This window comes from Cajanus cajan, chromosome 3 (assembly GCF_000230855.2).
Source record: "Cajanus cajan strain Asha chromosome 3, NIPB_CcT2T_4, whole genome shotgun sequence".
In the NCBI taxonomy this organism is placed as follows: Eukaryota; Viridiplantae; Streptophyta; class Magnoliopsida; order Fabales; family Fabaceae; genus Cajanus; species Cajanus cajan.
This window is the reverse complement of record NC_138519.1, coordinates 4,052,673-4,074,456: the sequence shown is the minus strand read 5'-3', so window position 1 is coordinate 4,074,456 and position 21,784 is coordinate 4,052,673. Positions and strand designations below refer to the sequence as shown.

Below are 21,784 nucleotides of genomic sequence, written 5' to 3'. Positions count from 1 at the left end.
AATGAAAAAATGATCTTATTATAAAAAATATATATATAATTAATTCTTATATCATACATTTGAAGTATTTTAAATAACCAACCATGAAGATCAAGAAAAAAAGTTGGCAAATATATGATTACTAAAGTTTTTATTGCCAGATAAGTGGATCTCTTCTCATATAAGTCTAAACCTTAAACAATATCTCAAATTTGAGTCTTGTATATGTAAAAAAATAGATATTTTGCATGATTATAAGAAAAATAAAAATCAATTAAAATCTCATTTAACTTATTTAATACTTAATAATACTCTCTAAATATAAGAAGAAGAAAAAATTAATTAACATTAACTAAGAAAGTTAGTTAATATTGTAGAGAAAAGAGAGACAATAGAAGGAGGTTGAATAGTATTAATAAAAAAAACTCAACACTTTCTCGAAATAGTACAATAATAACAAGACTATAAGAGAGCAGACCAAGAGTAAAGTAAGAAGAATACACAATATTTTTTATATTGGTTCGTCTCAACTACTAAGATTATGTCTAGTTCTTAATCAACCCAATCAAGTTACACTATCTTTTGTAAAGATACATATATTCTTTCACAAGTTACTTTTAACTCAACTTCAGTGATTTTTGACTTGTCTATTCAAATAACTATCAAGTATTCTTTTAATACAAAGTCTAGCTCTTCAGACTTTAACAACTAAATTTTTTTTACAGTCAAATTTCTTCAAATTGAAAGCAACAACACAAAATTCAAATTAGGTAAGCTAACAATGTTGTTTTATCTTATTATCAATACGTGATACAACCAATTAAGTACAAGACCTTTTACAGGAAAAAAGAAATGTACAATGATTTTCGTATAAATCTATCTCTTTTCATGAAGATAACCATTATACATTCTTGAGCATCTCTCACAGGTTTGCTTAGTTTGTCTTAATCTTTGTTTAAAGTAAAAATAAATAAATGTTTGTTGTTGCTACTTATCATCTTTAAGATACCAAAAGAGAAGAATCATGCATGTGTCGGTCCAAAAAACACTTTTTCTAAAGATTTTCATGCTTTAAGAGCTAGAGATATGCTAGTCCTATTTTTGACGCAAAACACGTCTTTAATTTATTTCGTGAATTGTGAGTACTGGAAAATTTTTTTCTTTTAATTTATTAAGAAATCATATAGAAAAAAATGATTTTATTATCAGACATCATAAATGATATACATACAATGTATATATATCTTATAAATGATATGTTTTGTCTGTGAAACTTAATGTCTTAAAAATTGATCGTTTTAATAGATCATCTTAACTCTATTCATTTTTAAAGTTGGATTTGAAAAAATTTTCTCTTAAAAAAATTCTATATTTATTATCATCTAAGGCCATTTTTTACCTAACAAATATCATTTAAATGCATTAATTCCAATTAAAAAAGAACCTAATTTTTCAAACTACACTTTTTTTTAATTTTTATTTTTTGAGAGCAACTACATTTTCTATTTTTCATTGAACTTGATATTGAGAATTAAAAAGTGTCATTAAAAATATAAATTTACTTAAATATTGAAAGAGTATTTAATTTTGGAGTTTGCTGTATTAAATGAAGTAAAATTAGTTCAAATTTGAAATCAATAAAATAATTTTTTTTAACATATATTCAGAATCGAAGAGAATACTTAGAAAAATAAAAGAATACTTAAATATAAGTTAATGCTAGTTTATTTAATTTATTTCTTGTAAATTCAACTAATTAATTACTTATTAAGCTTTGAGCAGAAAACTTGCTCTGAACTATCTATATTATTATTATTATTATTATTATTATTATTATTATTATTATTATTATTATTAAATAATTTGATGACGAAATTACCCTATTTTGAGTGAGAATCTTGCTTGTTCTTTTTGTATACAGATTAGATTAATTTACATACCTAATTGAAAATCAATTTAAATAATTTTCAAAATATGAAATCATGCTTAATTTTTATTTAAATTCTAAAAAATTGAAAACTTTGACAAACCAAAAAATATATATTAATCTTAATTTATTTTTTTTAAATAAAGATATTACGATAAGTAAATTCGATTGAAATTCATACTACATTTAAAGTATTACATTATATAAAAAAGTTATATGATTTTTCTAATACATGTTATTTCTAAAATATTATTATCAATATTTATAATTATTGTTATTCCTAAAAGAAATAATTTTTTAAAATTAAAAATACTCAAATCTTATCTAAAATTATCTATATATATATATATAGACCAAATCAATTTTGGTTTTTAAAATATTAAGAGTGAAATGTTAGAAATATTTAATTGTATGATATTTTGATAAATAATTTTATGGTGATTAAAAAATAAAAATAAAAATTCACTAATTAAATTAATATTTGAATGTAACTAGATTTCTCCTTACTCTTCATAATTTCTAAACATGACCTACTGCTGAAGTATTAATTGTTATTGAGGGTTGGGTTATTCATATTTACTATAAATGACAACCATAACACTTTTGCATTGTAACAAGATACACATCACAATTCAGAGTGAAGATGGGAGAAGATGGTGAAAGGTAGTCCCTTTCCTCTTTTTTTTTTTTTTTTTTTTTTTTGTTTACAACTATCAATTTCTAATTCTATTATTGAATTCAAATAATTAAAATTTCTGAATCCCTATAAGCTTTGAATTTGTCAGGTATGCAGTTGTGACAGGTGCAAATAAAGGAATTGGATTGGAGATAGTTAGGCAATTAGCTTCAGCTGGAATCAAGGTGGTTCTGACAGCAAGAAATGAGGAAAGGGGTCTCCAAGCACTGCAGACACTCCAAGTCTCTGGTCTTTCTCACCTTGTTCTCTTTCATCAACTGGATGTGGCTGATGCTACAAGTGCAGCTTCTCTAGCTCATTTCATCAAATCTAAATTTGGAAAACTTGATATTCTGGTAACATATATATGCAACTTTCACACTACTCACTTTTTATGTTTTGTTGTAAATGATAATTTGTCAAAGCAATCATGCAAGTCTGCATGCTTGAGCTTTGCCTTTGGTTACAAAAAATGAAAGGAGACACTCATTAACACCAAGTGCAGAAATGCACGCAATTAACTTTTCGTTTGTATATATGATTCTGAATACTAGTTTTTATTCTTCTCTCAGTTCTCATTGCATGCATGTTGGCCTGATCATCTTCCTTCTGTTATTCAATGTTAGAATGCTAGCTGTGGTTCTTCATGTTAAGAATGAATTAGATTTTTGGTTTTAGAATAAATTGTATTTTTTATTCTTTATTTAATTTTTTAAGATTCATTTCAGTATTTTTAATTTTTAATATAATCATAATTATCTATTTTTCATTTATATCCCACAGAATATTATTTAGAAAGTAGTTATATTATATTACATCATTTTTAATAAAAAAAATTAATTATAAAATTAATTTTTTAAAATTATTATTCTCTTTCATTTATTTATTAATTTTTTTTATAATTTATGAATTCATAACTTTATTATGAAACGAATGAGAGTAATGTTTTAAAAAACTAAAATGATTATTACTCTACATTAAAGCTAAAATGATACTTATTATGGATTGAGAAAAAGTGTGTTGTGTTGTGTTATGATAACTGATAAATTTTCTTGATTATTTTAAAGGGAATCTCTCGACCTCTTATTTTGATGTTAATTTGAGTTTAAAATGAGTTTTTATTAATTATTTTTTATTTTAATCAATTAAATAAAAAAAATTATATAACTAAATAAATAACTAATTAAAAGGAAGTAAATAATTATAAAATAATTTTTTTATTAAAACTAATTAAAATAATAATTTTAAATTAATTAAATAAGTTTAAAATATACAAACATTTTCAAATATAATATAAAAAATTTGTAATCAAATTAAAAAGTTGGATTCAAATAAAACTTTCGTAATCAAATAAAAAAATTTGTACTCAAATTCGTAACATTTTCGTAAAACTATGTAATTGATAAAAAATTTATTCATTCAACTAACACTTTTTTACTGTTTCAAAAAAATTTAAAAAAAAAATAATCGTGACAGTTTCTAACTGCTAAAAGTATAATGAAATTCAATTAGTGTTTATTTTTTTATCCTAGAATCCTCAATAAAAGTTATTAGTGTAATTCTTCATAACATTTTTTGTGCATATTAGTACTTATACTAATATATAAAGAGAATACTCTTTTTAATAACCACCTTGGTCTTTATATTTTTGTTGACCATTATACTCTTTTATTTTAAAAAATTAGAAAAAAATAATATTTTTATCAAAATCAAGATCCTGAAATTAATCTATACTAATATATAAAAAAACATACTCCTTTTCGTAACTTCCTTGATCTCCATATTTTGTTAACTATTATACCCTTTCATTTTAAAAAATTAGAAGAAAAATATTTTTTATTATCAAAATCAAGACCTTAAAATTAATTGACTAATTATAACATTAGATCAACATATATTTATTACTTAATTTTTATTTTATTTTATCTTTAATAAAAGCACGAAGTACCTCGACCTTACTGGTGGAAATAAAAAGGTTTGAAATTCACACTTTTTTTATTTTTCATATGAGATAATTATTTTATACTAAACAATCTTCTAATTTCATTTCTTATCTAATTTTTTCTCTCCATTTTCATTTTTTTTTTATATTTCTCTTATACCAAAGAAGGACTAAGAAAAGTTGTACAATGCAGGTTAACAATGCAGGGATTAGTGGAACTGGAATTAAAAACACTGATTTATTCCAAGGAGTCCTGCAGAATCGTTTGGCGAATTTGGTGAGTATATGACATCTTCAAATCTAGTTAATAGATGTAAAAAGTTTTACATTGTTCTAAAGGTACCTAAATTTGCCACTTTTCAACAGTATTTTAAATGAGTTAATTACTTATACATTGTTAATGTAAAGTTTTTTTACACTGGTAACTAATTATATCTTTTAATTATGTCATGTCACTGTTAAAAGTGAATGTGTTTATAGTGACATGACATAATTAAAAGATATAATTAGTTGTCAGTGTAAAATAACTTTACACTGGTAGTGTATAGATGATTAATGTAAATAAAATCTTTCATAGTTGACAACATCTTTCATGGATAAAACAATTGTCTCAAATATCATAAGGTAGAAGATTCACATTCGTAACTTATAAATCATAAAAAGTCAACATGTAAGTATCAAAACTCAAGAAATCATATAAAAGAAAATATAGATTAATTTCAGCAAAGGTGGCAGTGCTTCCTAGTTAGGAATTAATTTATAACTTCCAAATCATGTAATAAAAATATAATAAAGATACACACTTTGGTCTTTCATCAAGAACGTTCAAAATTACAATTCTTAACATACACTTTCCTTGGATTATAAACTTTATCTACGTTATCCATTCGCTAGAAATTACAAAAGAAAAGAAACTAAAGTTATTAAAACAATAACATCTTAAACTAAGCTAGTTATGCCCCGATGTCACATCTTATCAGAGCATGCCCAACTGAAGTCTTAAGCCTCATCAACAACATCCTCATGATGATAATCACCTGTAACATAATTTAAACATATACAAGAGCAACAAGGGAGTGAGAAACATCTCACTCTAATTCAGATGTAGAAATAAATGTTAGGCAATACACATACAGTCATAACAAATACCACACAAATTACACATACTAATCATAACTCTCAAGTTATAAATATATTAGAATACATATACATTCAATTATTATGCAATAATGTCATGGACTCGACTCATAAATGCATGCATGTGGCGCCATACGGAAGTTTACATTTCTTATCACTGGTGACCCTCAGGCACACCTTGTTAGCTTGTTACATCACTGATGACCCTAAGACACACCTTGTTAATTAGCTTGTTACATCACTGGTGACCCTAAGGTACATCTTGTTAACTTGTTACATCACTGGTATATATATGCGGCCTAAGCGGCATACATGGAATAAGTCATTTCATCACATCATTTCATCACTGGTATGCGGCATAAGCGACACACCTGGAGTGATATATATGCATATCATGCATGTCATACATTCACTATTTCATTGACTCAACATTTCATTTATTACAGAATTTTATTTATTACCTCATGTCATCATTTTTCATATTCTCATAGTCATAATATTCATTCATCATCTCCAACAAGGAACACAGTAGAGTAATCAGAAAGTAAAATAGAACACATTCATGTTCCTAGAAACATACATCAGGCAAGGGATTGGGGGCCAATCCGACTACCAAAAAATTATTCTCACACCCCCAAGCGAGGTTTCTCATTCCCCCCTTACCTCGATAAGCAGTAGCTGAAACTAGAGCAGAACCTTGCTAATCTCCTTCTCTAGATTCCCTCTTTCTTTCTCTTTCTTTCTCTCTCTCTCTTTCTCTTTCTCTCTCTCTCTCTCTCTCTTTCTTTTTCTCTCTCTAAGTTTTCACCTTAGTCAGTTATAATTTTTCACAGCCCCTCCCTCCTATTTATAGGCATTCAGGGGTGGCCGGAACAGCCCGTTCTAGACCAATCCGTTATACACAAAATTTACAACTAGAACGACCCGTTCTCAAAATCAGAACGGCCCGTTCTGGGGTTGATTTTAACACACATTGACCATAATTGGAACGACCCGTTTCCAACTAAGGTTTTTAGGCATTTTTAGAATCTTGGAACGGCCTGTTTCACTTTGGAAACGACCCGTTCTGGAATAACTAAAATTGGCCTCTTTACTAATTTGGAACGGCCCGTTCCATCATTTGGAACGGCCCGTTCTGGTCCTTCAAAAATAGTTTACTTTCATCGTTTGGAACAGTCCATTCCACTTTTTGGAACAGCCCGTTCTAGGCCTAAAAAATAGAATTTCATATACAAATTAATTTTTTATAAACATTTTAAAAAAAAATCTCTAAAATATTCTATAAAAACCCTTTTTATTAATTAATAACTATAAGAAAATAATTTTCATAAATATAAAAATAATAATTAACTATTGTATAAAATTTGAGATGTGACAACTCATTTTAAATTCCAACAATAGAATGATTATATTTTGCTACTCAGTCCTGTGTATAAATTATGAAGAATTATTTTTGCATGAGTATTTTTTAAAAAAATTTTAATGAAAGAATTTTTAAAAATTCTTTCAATTTCATATTTAATTCAAATTTTATTTATAATTATTTAATAATTAAGTTTTAAATTTAAATATTTTTTTAGTTTATGTAAAACGAATAAATTTTAATTTTAATTCTTCAAAAATATATGCTTTATTTTTATCTCTCTAAATTTTTTAAACATTATTTTTTATCCTTGTAAAAAATATATTTTGTTAACTATTATACATTTTCATTTTAAAAAATTAGAAAAAAAATATATTTTTTTATCAAAATCAAGACCCTAAAATTAATTGATTAATTATAACATTAGATCAACATATATTTATTATTTAATTTTTATTTTATTTTCTTTAATAAAAGCACAAAGTGCCTCGACTTTACTGGTAGAAATAAAAAGGTTTGAAACTCAATTTTTTATTTTTCATCTGAGATAATTATTTTATACTAAACAATCTTCTAATTTCATTTCTTATCTAATTTTTTCTCTCCATTTTCAATTCTTTTTTTCTATTTTTTTTATACCAAAGAAGGACTAAGAAAAGTTGTACAATACAGGTTAACAATGCAAGGATTAGTGGAACTGAAATTAAAAACACTGATTTACTCCGAGGAGTCCAGCAGAATCGTTTGGCGAATTTGGTGAGTATATGACATCTTCAAATCTAGTTAATAGATGTGAAAAGTTTTACATTGTTCTAAAGGTACCTAAGTTTGCCAGTTTTTAACAATATTTTAAATGAGTTACACTGTTCGTGTAAAGTTTTTTTATACTGACAACTAATTATATTTTTTAATTGTGCCATGGATGTTACTGTTAAAAGTAAATGTGTTTATCGTGACATGACACAAGTAAAAGATATAATTGGTTGTCAGTGTAAAATAATTTTACACTAATAGTGTATAGATGATTTAACTCATTTTAAATTCCAACAATAGAATGATTATGTTTTGCTACCCAGTCCTGTGTATAAATTATGAAGAATTATTTTTGCATCAGTATTTTTAAAAAAAATTTAATGAAAGAATTTTTAAAGATTCTTTCAATTTCATATTTAATTCAATTTTTATTTATTATAACTATTTAATAATTAATTTTTAAATTTAAATATTTTTTTAGTTTATGTAAAACGAATAAATTTTAATTTTAATTCTTCAAAATATATTCTTTATTTTTATCTTTCTAAAAATTTTAAACATTATTTTTTATCCTTGTAAAATGAACAAATTTTTATTTTGGTCTGTGTAAATTATTTTTATTTGATTTTCATCCCTCTAACATCTAAAATCACTAATTTTATTCCTTAAAGATGATTTTAAGATATATAAATACCATTTAATTTAATAATCTATAAAATTTTTAGAAATGTTATATGGTATCATTAATGATCACTTAACCTTCTAATTTTAATAAATAAATAAATAATTAAAATAATTACATAATAGAAATGTTCATTTAAACTTTAAAAAAAATATTTCTAAACAAGTATTTTTTAAAAACCAACTATTTAAGAAGCGAATAAGCGTTATTTCTTAAAAAATACATAAAAATATTTATTATATATATATATATAATAATTTAGATAAACACATAAAAAATAAAAATAAAATTGATAATTTTATTAAAAAAACTTTTATAAAAACAAAGTTTAAGAAAAACAGACCCAATGATCGGAAATAAAAACAATTTTAATTTTAGAGGATAAAATATATAAAATTTATTTTTTATAGGAATTAAAACTAAAACTTCGTCATATTACAAGGACTAAAAATATATTAAAATCTAAATTTTAATATTTTTTAAAGTAAATTATTAATAAATAAAATAATATTATGTTATAATATAAATTATTTATCATAAAGTAATATATAATTTATATATTTAAAAATTTCTATTTATTCAAATTTTAAATATAATTTATATATTCAAATATATTATTTATTTATATATAATTTATTTTAAATTTTAATAGTATATAATTAACATTTAAGATATGTAATATATAAGTTAAAATACTAGTCACTTTATATATAGAAGTGATAATAAGGAATTTCCTATCTTTATATATTATTTTTTAAAAATTAAAGAGAAAAATAAAACTGCATGCAGTTAAAGGGTGATAGTATTCAATTTTAACTTACGAAAAAGTGAATTTCACATATCTTTCTATATTTATTTTATGAGACAAAGTTAATTTATATCATAAGGTCAATTTCATATCTTTATATAATTTATTTTATAAGACAAAGTCAATTTCATAAAAATGAGGAATTTCATATCTTTATAAATTTATTTTATGAAAAAGTAAATTTGACACTCATAATATGTATCTAACAATGTCTTTTTATATTTTTCATATTAATCGGACGATATATTATTGAGTAAATAGTAATTAAATATAATTATAATTATATATATATATATATATATTTCAAAATTCAATTTTATTCCTATGCTTGATATTTACTTTAATATTCTTTTAACATCTTACTCTCTCTCTCTCTGTTCAGTTACATGCGAAAAAAATTTGATTTCACATTATTAATATAGATCAATTAAGTACTTTAAATTTTTATTAATATTAAAATATTTTTCACGTTAACTACATCAAAAGTCATTTATTGAAATCAATTCTTTTACTAATATTAAAATTAAAATATTTTACTCGTTAACTACGTCAAAAGTCATTTATTGAATACAATATTTTATTACAGGAAGGATATTTAAAAAAAAAGGATATCATTAAATGAAATAAAATAGATAAAACTTACTAATTTTTAGAACAGAATACATGTTTGTGCTTTTTTGTTGTTGCTTATAAAAGTGAATAGAGGGACTGTCTACATGTAAATTTATTTCAGTATATTTTAGTCTCACTATCTCTTTGAATATATTATTTTATATTTACTTTAATATTTTTAAAAAATATTATCAACAATTCAATTTTTTTATCACGATATTAGTTATTTATTATAAAATGAGTTTGACAAAGTATTTGATGAGTTTATAATTTTTTTTATCAACTTATAAACTAGTTATATTTAAGCAAGATAAGTTTATTTGGTATAAAAATTTATTTTAAAAAATTATAATTTTTTTCTTCATAAATTTCTTCTTATCTTTTTTATTCTCTTAATTCACTTGAAACTGCTCTAAAAGGTGCTTTATTAAGCTTGAAACTGCTCTGAAGACTTAATTTTGGTTGTTAGAAAAGTTGTGATTGATTGATTTCGGGGCAAGATATATATTTTATTAGGGGTTTGAAAATCTTTTCTGATCGAGTATTGAGTTGTCATCATTTTGCAGGGAGTATCAAAAGATGATAGGGAAAGGGCAATAACCCAAACATATGAGTTAGCTGAAGAATGCTTGAAAATAAATTACTATGGGGCTAAAATAGTAGTAGAATCCCTTATGCCCCTACTCCAGTTATCCGATTCACCAAGAATTGTGAATGTATCATCCACTTTGGGGATATTAGAGGTAGGCTATTATCCCTTGCTCAAATAGTTTTCTTATATATTAATACTTTTGCATCAAATCTAAAAGAAGGAAGATTAAGCTTGAAATTTTGGTGTTTAGGTAGCTCACCCAAGAAAGTTTCACTATAACAAAATTGAGATATATGATATATATTTTATAATAATATAATATTTATTACTAAAAATTACTTTTATTCATATAATAGATACAATATCCATTAATATATTATTAAAAAAATATAAATATAAATTATAATAACACACAAAATATATTGTTAAATATTATTTAAAATTAATATTATAATTATATGTAAACTGTATATCAAATAAATATATATATTTATATATATTGTACTTATAATGACATTTTTTATATATTACAACATATAATATATTTTCTATAGTATTGTATTATTATTGTTATTGACTTAAAATATTCGCTAAATATGAATTTATCTAGTATGAATAGTTGATAAATAGTTGATATATAAATAGTCAATCCATATATGAAACCTTGGGTTAAAATAGAATTTCGGTTTCTTCCATCATCTCTCATTGAAGGTCTATATAATTTATAAAGGTATAGATGTACAAATATGTTTTTTTTTTATTTCTTTTACAAGTTAAAAAATATAATATACTAACAGATGAAATATAGTAAGTAGTACGAAATAAGCCTGGTTATAGAAAATAGATCTTCACCCTAATCTAAACTTGTATGATTGTTAATAACAACCCAACTTAGTGTTTATATGTTGTTTACGCAAAATTTTCAGTTTCTTTACCTGCCGTCCTACCCATATTCAAATTTTTCATACACCTTTTTAGATTATTAGCCGGTGTCACTTAATTATCTATTTTAAATTGCATGAAAGTCTTATTTCTTATTGATGCCAAATTCAGAATTTCCCAAAAGGATCATGGGCTAAAAGAGTGTTGAGTGATGTTGATAATCTTAGTGAAGAGAAAGTGGATGAAATATTGAACAAGTTTCTAAGATATTTCCAAGAAGGTTCATTAGAAAGTAATGGATGGCCTACGTCTGCCTATAGTGTCTCGAAAGCTGCAATGAATGGCTATACTAGAATCCTTGCTAAGAAATATCCTTCATTTTGCATCAATAGTGTTTGCCCTGGTTATGTCAAAACAGATATAACTGCAAACACTGGCATCTTAACAGTTGAAGAAGGTGCTGCTAGTCCTGTGAGGCTAGCATTGCTTCCTAATGGTAGTCCATCTGGCCTCTTCTATTACCGGACTGACGTGGCTTCCTTTTGATTTGTAATATGCAATTTTATGGTTTGAGAACAAACTACATTTATCTTGCTTTTCAATTTATCACTCTACATTGCACACCATGTTTGTTGAACCTATTTCAAGCGCATTGTATCATCTATGTTATGTTTTTAACAAGGAGGAATAACTCTTTATGGTCTTATAAAGAATTTATATATACTATATTTAATATCTTTAGTAATATTTGTCAACGTGCACTTATTAAAATATGATTATAAATTAAGTTAATAATAGAGTATTGTAACATTTTTTTTCTTCAAAAAATATTATTATAAATAGAATAGTAATTTTTTTATTTTAATAATATCCTTTTCTATGAGGCATATTTTTTATTATTTCATGTTAGAATCTATCAAGAAGATATTACAAGTTAGTTACCACTAAATCTAAATTACATATCAAATTTTATTTATCTTAAGTTTCACTCTATGATTATATATATTATTTATTTGTCATTATTTTATTTGATGTGAGACTTTAATTTTAAAAAAATAATTAAACATTGAAAAGTATGATTTATATGTGTTTGGAGAGGTTACTCAAACTACGTAGTGGAAGAGTAGTTATGCTTAGGGATGACAAATATACACGTATCCCGCGGGTAATACCCGGACCCGTCCTGACTTTGACGGGGAATACCCGGTTTGACCGGGTACGAGTATGGGTATGGGTAAAACCCGATATATTAAATCGGGTACGGTTACAGGTACGGGTATGTACTTACCCGCCCCGTCCCCGTCCCCGTTTCCATTTTTAATTTAATACCCACTTTCAATTTAATTATATTAAAGAATTTTAATATTTTTTTATTTGTGATTATTTATTATAATATGAGATAGTACTACAACAAAAATTATTTTTAATAACAATTGTTTAATGGCAATAATTTAATTGCCACTATTTAATTATATAATAAAAATATTAATGGCTAATATATAATAGCCACTAAAAGTGTATTTATATTACACTAAAGTTTATTATTAGCGACAATTATTTATTGAAAAAAACTAGTCCCACATCGATTAGAGATAAGATAATTAAATCGTATATAAGTGAGTAATAACTATCACCTTATAAGTTGATTTATAGGGTTGAGTTAGACTCTTAATTCACTATAATAAATTAATATCAAATCACCCACTATTACCAAGTTCAATAGTGCTATAAAACAATTAGAGAGCAACTTTCACCTTATAAATCTCACATCTCTTAAGAGACAAGACAATTAAAAAAATATATAAATAGAAGACAACTATATATATAAGTTATGAATTTAGAAGAAAAAAATTATAGGAATAAATTATTTAAAGTTTTACTAGCAAAAGATAAAAGTCACTAAATGGATGGAAAGGAGACAATTGAAAAAATAACTTTTAATAGCCTTTAAAATTGTGACACCCTCTACCCCAACATAATTACTTAATAAGCATTAACTATATTAAAAAAATATATTAGAGTGATAATAAATATCATAAGGTAGAAGATGCACATTCGTAATTAACATTTATACCAAACTCAAGAAGTCATAATAAAACAAAGATTATAAATTAATCCCAGTAAAGGTGGCAGTGCCTCCTAGTTAGGAATCAATTTATAATTTTTTTTTATATCATACAAATATATTTAAATTTCAAAAGAAGGAAAATAAAACATTATTATCCCAGAAAGAAGCCTAGCTAAGCCCGATGTCATATCCTATCAGAGCATGCCCACTTAAGCCTCTAGACTTCATTACCAACATCCTCATGATTAAGATTACCTGCAACATAAATTTAAACATATACAAGAATAACAAGAGGAGTGAGAAACTTCTCACTTAGTTGCAGGTATAGAAATAAAAGTTAAATAGCACACACACACGCAATATAATTTACATATATAATCAATCTCACATATATGCTTATGTATAATGATTTTCTTGACTTGACTCACTAATGTATGCATGTGGCGCCATACGGAAGTTTCAGAATTTATCACTGGTGACCCAAAGGTACACCTATCACTGGTGTTCATACACCTCGTTAGCATGTTACATCACTGGTGTCCCGAAGGCACACCTATCACTGGTGATCATACACCTTGTTAGCATCACTGGTATGCGGCCTCAGCGGCACACCTGGAATAATATATGCATATGATGCATGTCATACATTCATAAACTCAACATTTAGCATATTACACATATAAGATTCATATTTCATAATTATGATTTATTTTATTAATCCAACTTTAATAGTCCAATAGTCCAACAGTCCAATAGTCCAACGGTCCAATAGTCCAACGGTCCAATAGTTCAACAGTTCAACGGTCCATTCATGGATCGTAGGTCACAAGTCATGAGTACATATTTCATACAGTCATATCCTCATAGGTCCGCATAGGTCTCATATATACTTCATATACTCAAGTCATAATAAGATCTTCATAAGTTCGCATAGGTATTTTTATTCTAAAACTTATTTTTTTTTACATCAATTACATATTTATTAATTAATAGGAGGCTTAGCCTTCCATATCTTTATTAATAAACAATTTATTCATTTTTTTTCTTTTATAAAAATAGTATAGTTATTATTTACTACGGACAAGAAATCAAGTAATGCAAAAAGCAAAGCACATTAATAACAATATTTCATACAAACAAACAACAAGCATAAGATCGGGAGCCAATCTAACAAACAACTATTTAACGATTACTCCAACACCCCCAAGCGAGGTTTCCCACTCCCCCCTTACCTGGATAAATAGGAATTTGGGCAGAATCTCCTCTCTTTCTCCTTAAACCGGAACCGGAACTAGAGCAGAACCTTCTCTATTCTCCTCCTCTTTTCACAACCTAAGCAGAACCTTCTCTCTTATTTTCTCATTCTATCTCTCTAGAATTCCTTCTCTCTAAACTTTTCTTCTCTCTAGTTATGAATTTTCAAAATCCTTAGGTCCCTATTTATAGGAATTTTGAAGTTACTATGCACTATGCACTATTCATTAAAATAATAATATAATTACTATTCATGAATAGTAAAATACTATTCATCCAAATAATTATAGTAAAATACATATACATGAATAGTAAAATACGGGAATAAAATACTTATTCACATAATAAATAACTCTTTTCATTTGAATAAAATTTTGGGATATTACATTTCTCCCCTCCTTTAAGAAATTTCGTCCCCGAAATTTTCCTGAAATAGAAAAGGATAATCTTCACGCATCTTGCTTTCTAACTCCCAAGTAGCACTTTCTTCAAAATGTCCTCCCCAAACGACCTTAACCAAAGGAATTTCCTTTCCTCTTAGTTGTTTCACCCTCGTATCATCAATTCTTAAAGGAACTGTTTCATAGGTGAGATTATCTTTCAACTGAATGTTGTCAGACTCAATGATATGGGAAGGATCATGGACATACTTTCTGAGTTGGGAAACATGAAAGACATTATGAAGATTTGAAAGAGATGGGGGTAAGGCAATTTGATAGGCTACTTCACCAATTCTTTTAAGGATTTGATAAGGACCAATAAAACGTGGAGTAAGCTTACGCGATTTTAGTGCTCTGCCTACTCCTGTCCAAGGAGTAACTTTAAGGAATACATGATCACCTTCATTAAACTCAAGGTCCTTTCTCCTCTTATCACTGTAACTCTTCTGCCTACTCTGAGCTGCTCTCATTTTCTCCTGGATCATCTTAACTTGTTCAGTAGTTTGTTGAACTATCTCAGGTCCTAAGATAGCATTCTCTCCAGGTTCTACCCAACACAAGGGTGTTCTACATCTCCTACCATATAGAGCTTCATAGGGTGCCATCCCAATACTGGAATGGTAGCTATTGTTGTAGGTAAATTCTATCAAAGGTAGGAAACTATCCCAACTACCCCCATGTTCTAAGATGCAAGCTCTCAACAAGTCTTCCAAAGATTGAATAGTTCTTTCGGTTTGGCCATCTGTTTGGGGATGGTAGGCTGAACTCAATCTAAGCTTAGTGCCTAAAGCCTCATGTAAACTGTCCCAAAATCTAGAAGTAAACCTAGGATCTCTGTCAGAAACTATACTAGTAGGAACCCCATGTAATTTCACAATCTCACTTATGTACAACTTGGTTAGTCTCTCCAAAGAGTATCTAATGTTAATGGGAATAAAATGGGCAGACTTAGTCAATCTATCTACAATAACCCATATAGCATCTAAGTTTTTCGTAGTTTTAGGTAATCCAACTATGAAATCCATAGAGATGCTATCCCATTTCCATACAGGCACATCCAAAGGTTGCATCAAACCTGAAGGTTTTTGGTGTTCTACCTTAGCTTTTTGACATACTAGGCAGGCATACACAAATTCCTCCACTTCTTTCTTCATCTTAGGCCACCAAAACATCTTCTTAAGGTCTTGGTACATCTTAGTGGCTCCAGGATGAATACTAAGGCTACTCCTATGTCCTTCTTCAAGAATTGTTCTCTTAAGTTCAGGCACACCAGGAATACACAACCTATCCCTAAATCTCAATACTCCATCTATTCCAATTCTAAATTCACTTTCCACACCTTGATTCAACTTCTCAGCTTGACTCAATAGGAAAGGGTCAATCTTCTGACCTTTTCTAATTTCATCTATCAAGTTATTAGTCACCTTCAAGGTTCCCAACCTAATACTCTTAGGGGTTAGTTCACACCCTAAACTCATATCCCTAAATTCTTCAATCATACGCAATTCCATAATCATCAAGGAAGACACTCTCAGAGATTTCTTACTCAAAGCGTCAGCCACAACATTAGCTTTGCCAGGGTGATAGTTCAATTGAAAGTCATAGTCCTTAAGAAATTCTAACCATCTTCTCTGTCTCATATTTAATTCTTTTTGGTCAAACAAGTACTTAAGGCTTTTGTGATCACTAAACACCTCAAATCTAGATCCAAACAAGTAGTGCCTCCACAACTTAAGCACGAATACTATTGCAGCTAACTCAAGATCATGGGTAGGATAGTTTTGCTCATGGGTTTTAAGTTGTCTAGACGCATAGGCTACTACCCTTCTCTCCTGCATAAGTACTCCACCTAAACCTGATTTGGAAGCATCACAAAATACCTCAAAAGTCTTGCTAGGGTCAGGTAATACTAACACAGGGGCACTAGTTAGTCTTCTCTTAAGTTCTTGAAAACTCTCTTCACACTTAGAGTCCCACACAAAAGGTTGGTTTTTCCTAGTCAATTTGGTCAAAGGTAAAGCTAATTTAGAAAAACCCTCTATAAATCTCCTATAATACCCAGCTAGTCCTAGAAAACTCCTAATCTCAAAAACTGACTTAGGTGTTTTCCATTCAAGAACCGCCTCTACCTTAGAAGGATCTACAGCTATCCCATCCTTGGATATCACATGCCCTAGAAAATTTACACTCTCCAACCAAAATTCACATTTTGCCAATTTAGCATACAACTGTTTCTCCTTAAGGGTTTGAAGAACGATCCTAAGGTGCTCAGCATGCTCCTCCCTATTCTTAGAATACACTAGGATATCATCTATGAAGACCACTACAAATCTATCCAAGTAAGGGTGAAAAATCCTATTCATGTAGTCCATGAAAACACTAGGTGCATTAGTCACACCAAAATGCATCACTAAATACTCATAGTGCCCATAGCGGGTCCTAAAAGCAGTCTTTGGGATATCCTCGGATTTCACTCGGATTTGGTGATAACCTGATCTCAAATCTATCTTACTAAACACACAAGCCCCAACTAGCTGGTCCATAAGGTCATCTATTCTAGGCAATGGATACTTATTCTTAATGGTTACCTTATTCAATTGTCTATAATCTATGCACAATCTCATGCTCCCATCTTTCTTCTTGACCAATAGAACATGCGCTCCCCAAGGTGAAACACTAGGCCTAATGAATTGTTTCTCTTGTAGTTCCTCTATCTGTTTCTTAAGCTCAACTAACTCTTTAGGAGACATCCTATAGGGTGCTATAGATATGGGTGCGGTACCTGGCACTAAGTCTATACTGAACTCAATCTCTCTCTCGGGTGGTAAACTAGACACATCCTTAGGAAATACTTCTGGAAATTCTCTCACTAAGGGAATCTCATCTAGCTTATTCTCAGTCTCAACTGTTAATGAAGATAAGATCATGTATACCCTTTCATTTTCCTTTAAACAAGTTTTAATGTTAGAAGCACTAAGAAATTCCGTACTCTTACATTCACCAAATGAAATGGATTTATCAAAGCAATTTAAAAGAACACGGTGAGAAGATAGCCAATCCATACCAAGGATTACATCTAATTGACTAAGAGGCAGACAGATTAAGTCAACTAGAAACTGTTTATCAGAAATTGTCAAAGGGCATTTTAAACACACTAGGGATGTAGTTACAGAACCATTAGTAGGGGTTTCAACAACTAAATCAAAATTTAACAAAGACACAGGCAATTTCAGTTTTTGGACACAAGAGATGGAAATAAAGGAATGAGTTGCACCAGAATCAAATAGTACAACAAAAGGAGTCTCAGCTATGAAACATGTAACAGCCCAAGCAACCCGCATGTGGATATTGTCCGCTTTGGCCGCAGCCCTCACGGTTTTGCTTCTGGCGATGACACGCATGCCACCCCAAAAGGCCTCCACCAAGGCAAGTCCTGCCAACCCATCAGAGTAGCGCAGCGACCCCACATGGCCAGATATTGTCCCCTTTACCCTCAGGTCTCAGGGTTTTGTCCTAGGCAATGCCCCACGGCATCCCTAAGGGCCTCCTCACAAGGAAGGTATCCACACCCATATATATGGCATGCTTCGTTCTCCTTCCTAACCGATGTGGGACTTCACAATCCACCCCCCCTCAAGGGAGTCCAGCGCCCTCGCTGGCACACCGGCCCGGGTCTCGGCTCTGATACCAAATGTAACAGCCCAAGCAACCCGCATGTGGATATTGTCCGCTTTGGCCGCAGCCCTCACGGTTTTGCTTCTGGCGATGACACGCATGCCACCCCAAAAGGCCTCCACCAAGGCAAGTCCTGCCAACCCATCAGAGTAGCGCAGCGACCCCACATGGCCAGATATTGTCCCCTTTACCCTCAGGTCTCAGGGTTTTGTCCTAGGCAATGCCCCACGGCATCCCTAAGGGCCTCCTCACAAGGAAGGTATCCACACCCATATATATGGCATGCTTCGTTCTCCTTCCTAACCGATGTGGGACTTCACAAAACAAGTACCTTGTATCAAATTTTCTGACTGAGCAGCTTCAACACCACTAAGAGCAAATACTCTTCCTACAGTCTTTGGTCGTTCGGTTTGCGATCCTGATCCAACGACACGTGTTCTTGGTGGTTCAGGACATTGAGTACTGATGTGTCCTTTACCATTGCAGTTGAAGCAAGTAACCTCCTTGTCACGACACTCTGATTTAATATGACCGATCCGTCCACACTTTCCACATCTTCCTGAAGAAATAGACACAGACCCTCCAACACTACCAGTAGTGTTTACAGTGGACGATTTAGTTCTATTGGCAGCAGCCATATTTCCCTGAGATCTGGTAGAAGCAGAATAAGGCTTACTCTTACCAGAAGTATTTGAATTCACTGCACGAATAGGACCTCCAGATCCCTTGTAAAAGACAGAACGTGCACGATTATCACGGTCATAGATTCTACTCTTGTTGACAAGCGTTGGGTAGTGATAAATCTCTTGATAATTAATTGCGGTTTTTATCTCAGGACGAAGGCCATTCACAAACTTAATACATTTAGCCCGTTCGCCACCCTCACCATGATAATGGGTACAATAACGGACCAAGGCATCAAATTTTTCAGCATAGTGTGCCACCGTATCATTTCCTTGCTTTAACTCGAGAAATTCAACTTCCTTCTGGCTTCTCACATCATCCGGGAAATACTTCTCAAGAAAAACTCTTTTGAAGTTTTCCCAATTTAATTGCATTCCTCCATCTATTATCCTTTGAAGTGCTCCTTCCCACCAAAAATGGGCATCAACAGTAAACATAAAGGTAGCCAACCTCACTTTCTGAGGAAAAGGACATTCCATAGCATTGAAGATCTTTTCGATTTCCATTAGCCAATTTATTGCAACATCTGGGTCATATCCTCCTTTAAAGGTCGGCGGGTTATTCTTCTGAAATTGCTCCAACCAGTTAGGAACAACTCCAGCCATATTGTTGTTGTTCATAGCTTGGGCTAATGCTTGGAGAGCATCAGCAATCGCACGATCATTTCTACCAGCCATAATCTGGATATATAGAACTTTTAATAAACACAGACAACTATAACATAATATATTTACAATCAATAAACATAGTAGACACATAACTCACGGCCGATAGAATCGACCTGCTCTGATACCACTAAATGTGACACCCTCTACCCCAACATAATTACTTAATAAGCATTAACTATATTAAAAAAATATATTAGAGTGATAATAAATATCATAAGGTAGAAGATGCACATTCGTAATTAACATTTATACCAAACTCAAGAAGTCATAATAAAACAAAGATTATAAATTAATCCCAGTAAAGGTGGCAGTGCCTCCTAGTTAGGAATCAATTTATAATTTTTTTTATATCATACAAATATATTTAAATTTCAAAAGAAGGAAAATAAAACATTATTATCCCAAAAAGAAGCCTAGCTAAGCCCGATGTCATATCCTATCAGAGCATGCCCACTTAAGCCTCTAGACTTCATTACCAACATCCTCATGATTAAGATTACCTGCAACATAAATTTAAACATATACAAGAATAACAAGAGGAGTGAGAAACTTCTCACTTAGTTGCAGGTATAGAAATAAAAGTTAAATAGCACACACACACGCAATATAATTTACATATATAATCAATCTCACATATATGCTTATGTATAATGATTTTCTTGACTTGACTCACTAATGTATGCATGTGGCGCCATACGGAAGTTTCAGAATTTATCACTGGTGACCCAAAGGTACACCTATCACTGGTGTTCATACACCTCGTTAGCATGTTACATCACTGGTGTCCCGAAGGCACACCTATCACTGGTGATCATACACCTTGTTAGCATCACTGGTATGCGGCCTCAGCGGCACACCTGGAATAATATATGCATATGATGCATGTCATACATTCATAAACTCAACATTTAGCATATTACACATATAAGATTCATATTTCATAATTATGATTTATTTTATTAATCCAACTTTAATAGTCCAATAGTCCAACAGTCCAATAGTCCAACGGTCCAATAGTCCAACGGTCCAATAGTTCAACAGTTCAACGGTCCATTCATGGATCGTAGGTCACAAGTCATGAGTACATATTTCATACAGTCATATCCTCATAGGTCCGCATAGGTCTCATATATACTTCATATACTCAAGTCATAATAAGATCTTCATAAGTTCGCATAGGTATTTTTATTCTAAAACTTATTTTTTTTTACATCAATTACATATTTATTAATTAATAGGAGGCTTAGCCTTCCATATCTTTATTAATAAACAATTTATTCATTTTTTTTCTTTTATAAAAATAGTATAGTTATTATTTACTACGGACAAGAAATCAAGTAATGCAAAAAGCAAAGCACATTAATAACAATATTTCATACAAACAAACAACAAGCATAAGATCGGGAGCCAATCTAACAAACAACTATTTAACGATTACTCCAACACCCCCAAGCGAGGTTTCCCACTCCCCCCTTACCTGGATAAATAGGAATTTGGGCAGAATCTCCTCTCTTTCTCCTTAAACCGGAACCGGAACTAGAGCAGAACCTTCTCTATTCTCCTCCTCTTTTCACAACCTAAGCAGAACCTTCTCTCTTATTTTCTCATTCTATCTCTCTAGAATTCCTTCTCTCTAAACTTT

The 21,784-nt window shown here is 29.6% G+C and overlaps 3 protein-coding genes across 3 annotated transcripts; 1 reads left to right on the top strand and 2 right to left on the bottom strand.

The window, feature by feature from the left end:
• Positions 1–2,472: 2,472 nt before the first annotated feature.
• LOC109796996 (short-chain dehydrogenase/reductase 1) lies at positions 2,473–12,100 on the top strand. Its single transcript, XM_020356876.3, has 6 exons — positions 2,473–2,569; positions 2,692–2,938; positions 4,718–4,801; positions 7,697–7,780; positions 10,446–10,622; positions 11,525–12,100. Exons 1-6 carry the CDS (start codon positions 2,550–2,552, stop codon positions 11,897–11,899), a joined length of 987 nt encoding a protein of 328 aa, XP_020212465.2. The 5' UTR covers positions 2,473–2,549; the 3' UTR covers positions 11,900–12,100.
• Positions 12,101–13,414: 1,314 nt separating this feature from the next.
• On the bottom strand, positions 13,415–19,493 carry LOC145955460 (uncharacterized). Its single transcript, XM_083070223.1, has 2 exons — positions 19,122–19,493; positions 13,415–13,676 (listed from the first exon to the last, which is right to left on the bottom strand). Exons 1-2 carry the CDS (start codon positions 19,426–19,428, stop codon positions 13,639–13,641), a joined length of 345 nt encoding a protein of 114 aa, XP_082926349.1. The 5' UTR covers positions 19,429–19,493; the 3' UTR covers positions 13,415–13,638.
• Positions 19,469–20,151, bottom strand: LOC145955971 (uncharacterized). The gene is made up of 2 exons (XM_083071522.1): positions 19,677–20,151; positions 19,469–19,515 (listed from the first exon to the last, which is right to left on the bottom strand). The coding sequence occupies exons 1-2, from the start codon at positions 20,149–20,151 to the stop codon at positions 19,469–19,471; spliced, it is 522 nt and encodes a 173-aa protein (XP_082927648.1).
• Positions 20,152–21,784: the final 1,633 nt, after the last annotated feature.

Bases quoted from the DNA above. Each gene is read 5' to 3' on its own strand.
- LOC109796996 (XM_020356876.3), top strand. From the start codon at position 2,550: ATGGGAGAAGATGGTGAAAG. The intron at 2,570-2,691 runs GTAGTCCCTTTC...TGAATTTGTCAG, and splicing joins ATGGGAGAAGATGGTGAAAG to GTATGCAGTTGTGACAGGTG. The intron at 7,781-10,445 runs GTGAGTATATGA...ATCATTTTGCAG, and splicing joins AGAATCGTTTGGCGAATTTG to GGAGTATCAAAAGATGATAG.
- LOC145955971 (XM_083071522.1), bottom strand. From the start codon at position 20,151: ATGGCTGGTAGAAATGATCGTGCGATTGCTGATGCTCTCCAAGCATTA. The intron at 19,516-19,676 runs GTGAGGGTGGCG...GTCTTTTACAAG, and splicing joins TTATTGTACCCATTATCATG to GGATCTGGAGGTCCTATTCG.
- LOC145955460 (XM_083070223.1), bottom strand. From the start codon at position 19,428: ATGGCTGCTGCCAATAGAACTAAATCGTCCACTGTAAACACTACTGGT. The intron at 13,677-19,121 runs GTACTTGTTTTG...TTTATGTTGCAG, and splicing joins GTCAGAAAATTTGATACAAG to GTAATCTTAATCATGAGGAT.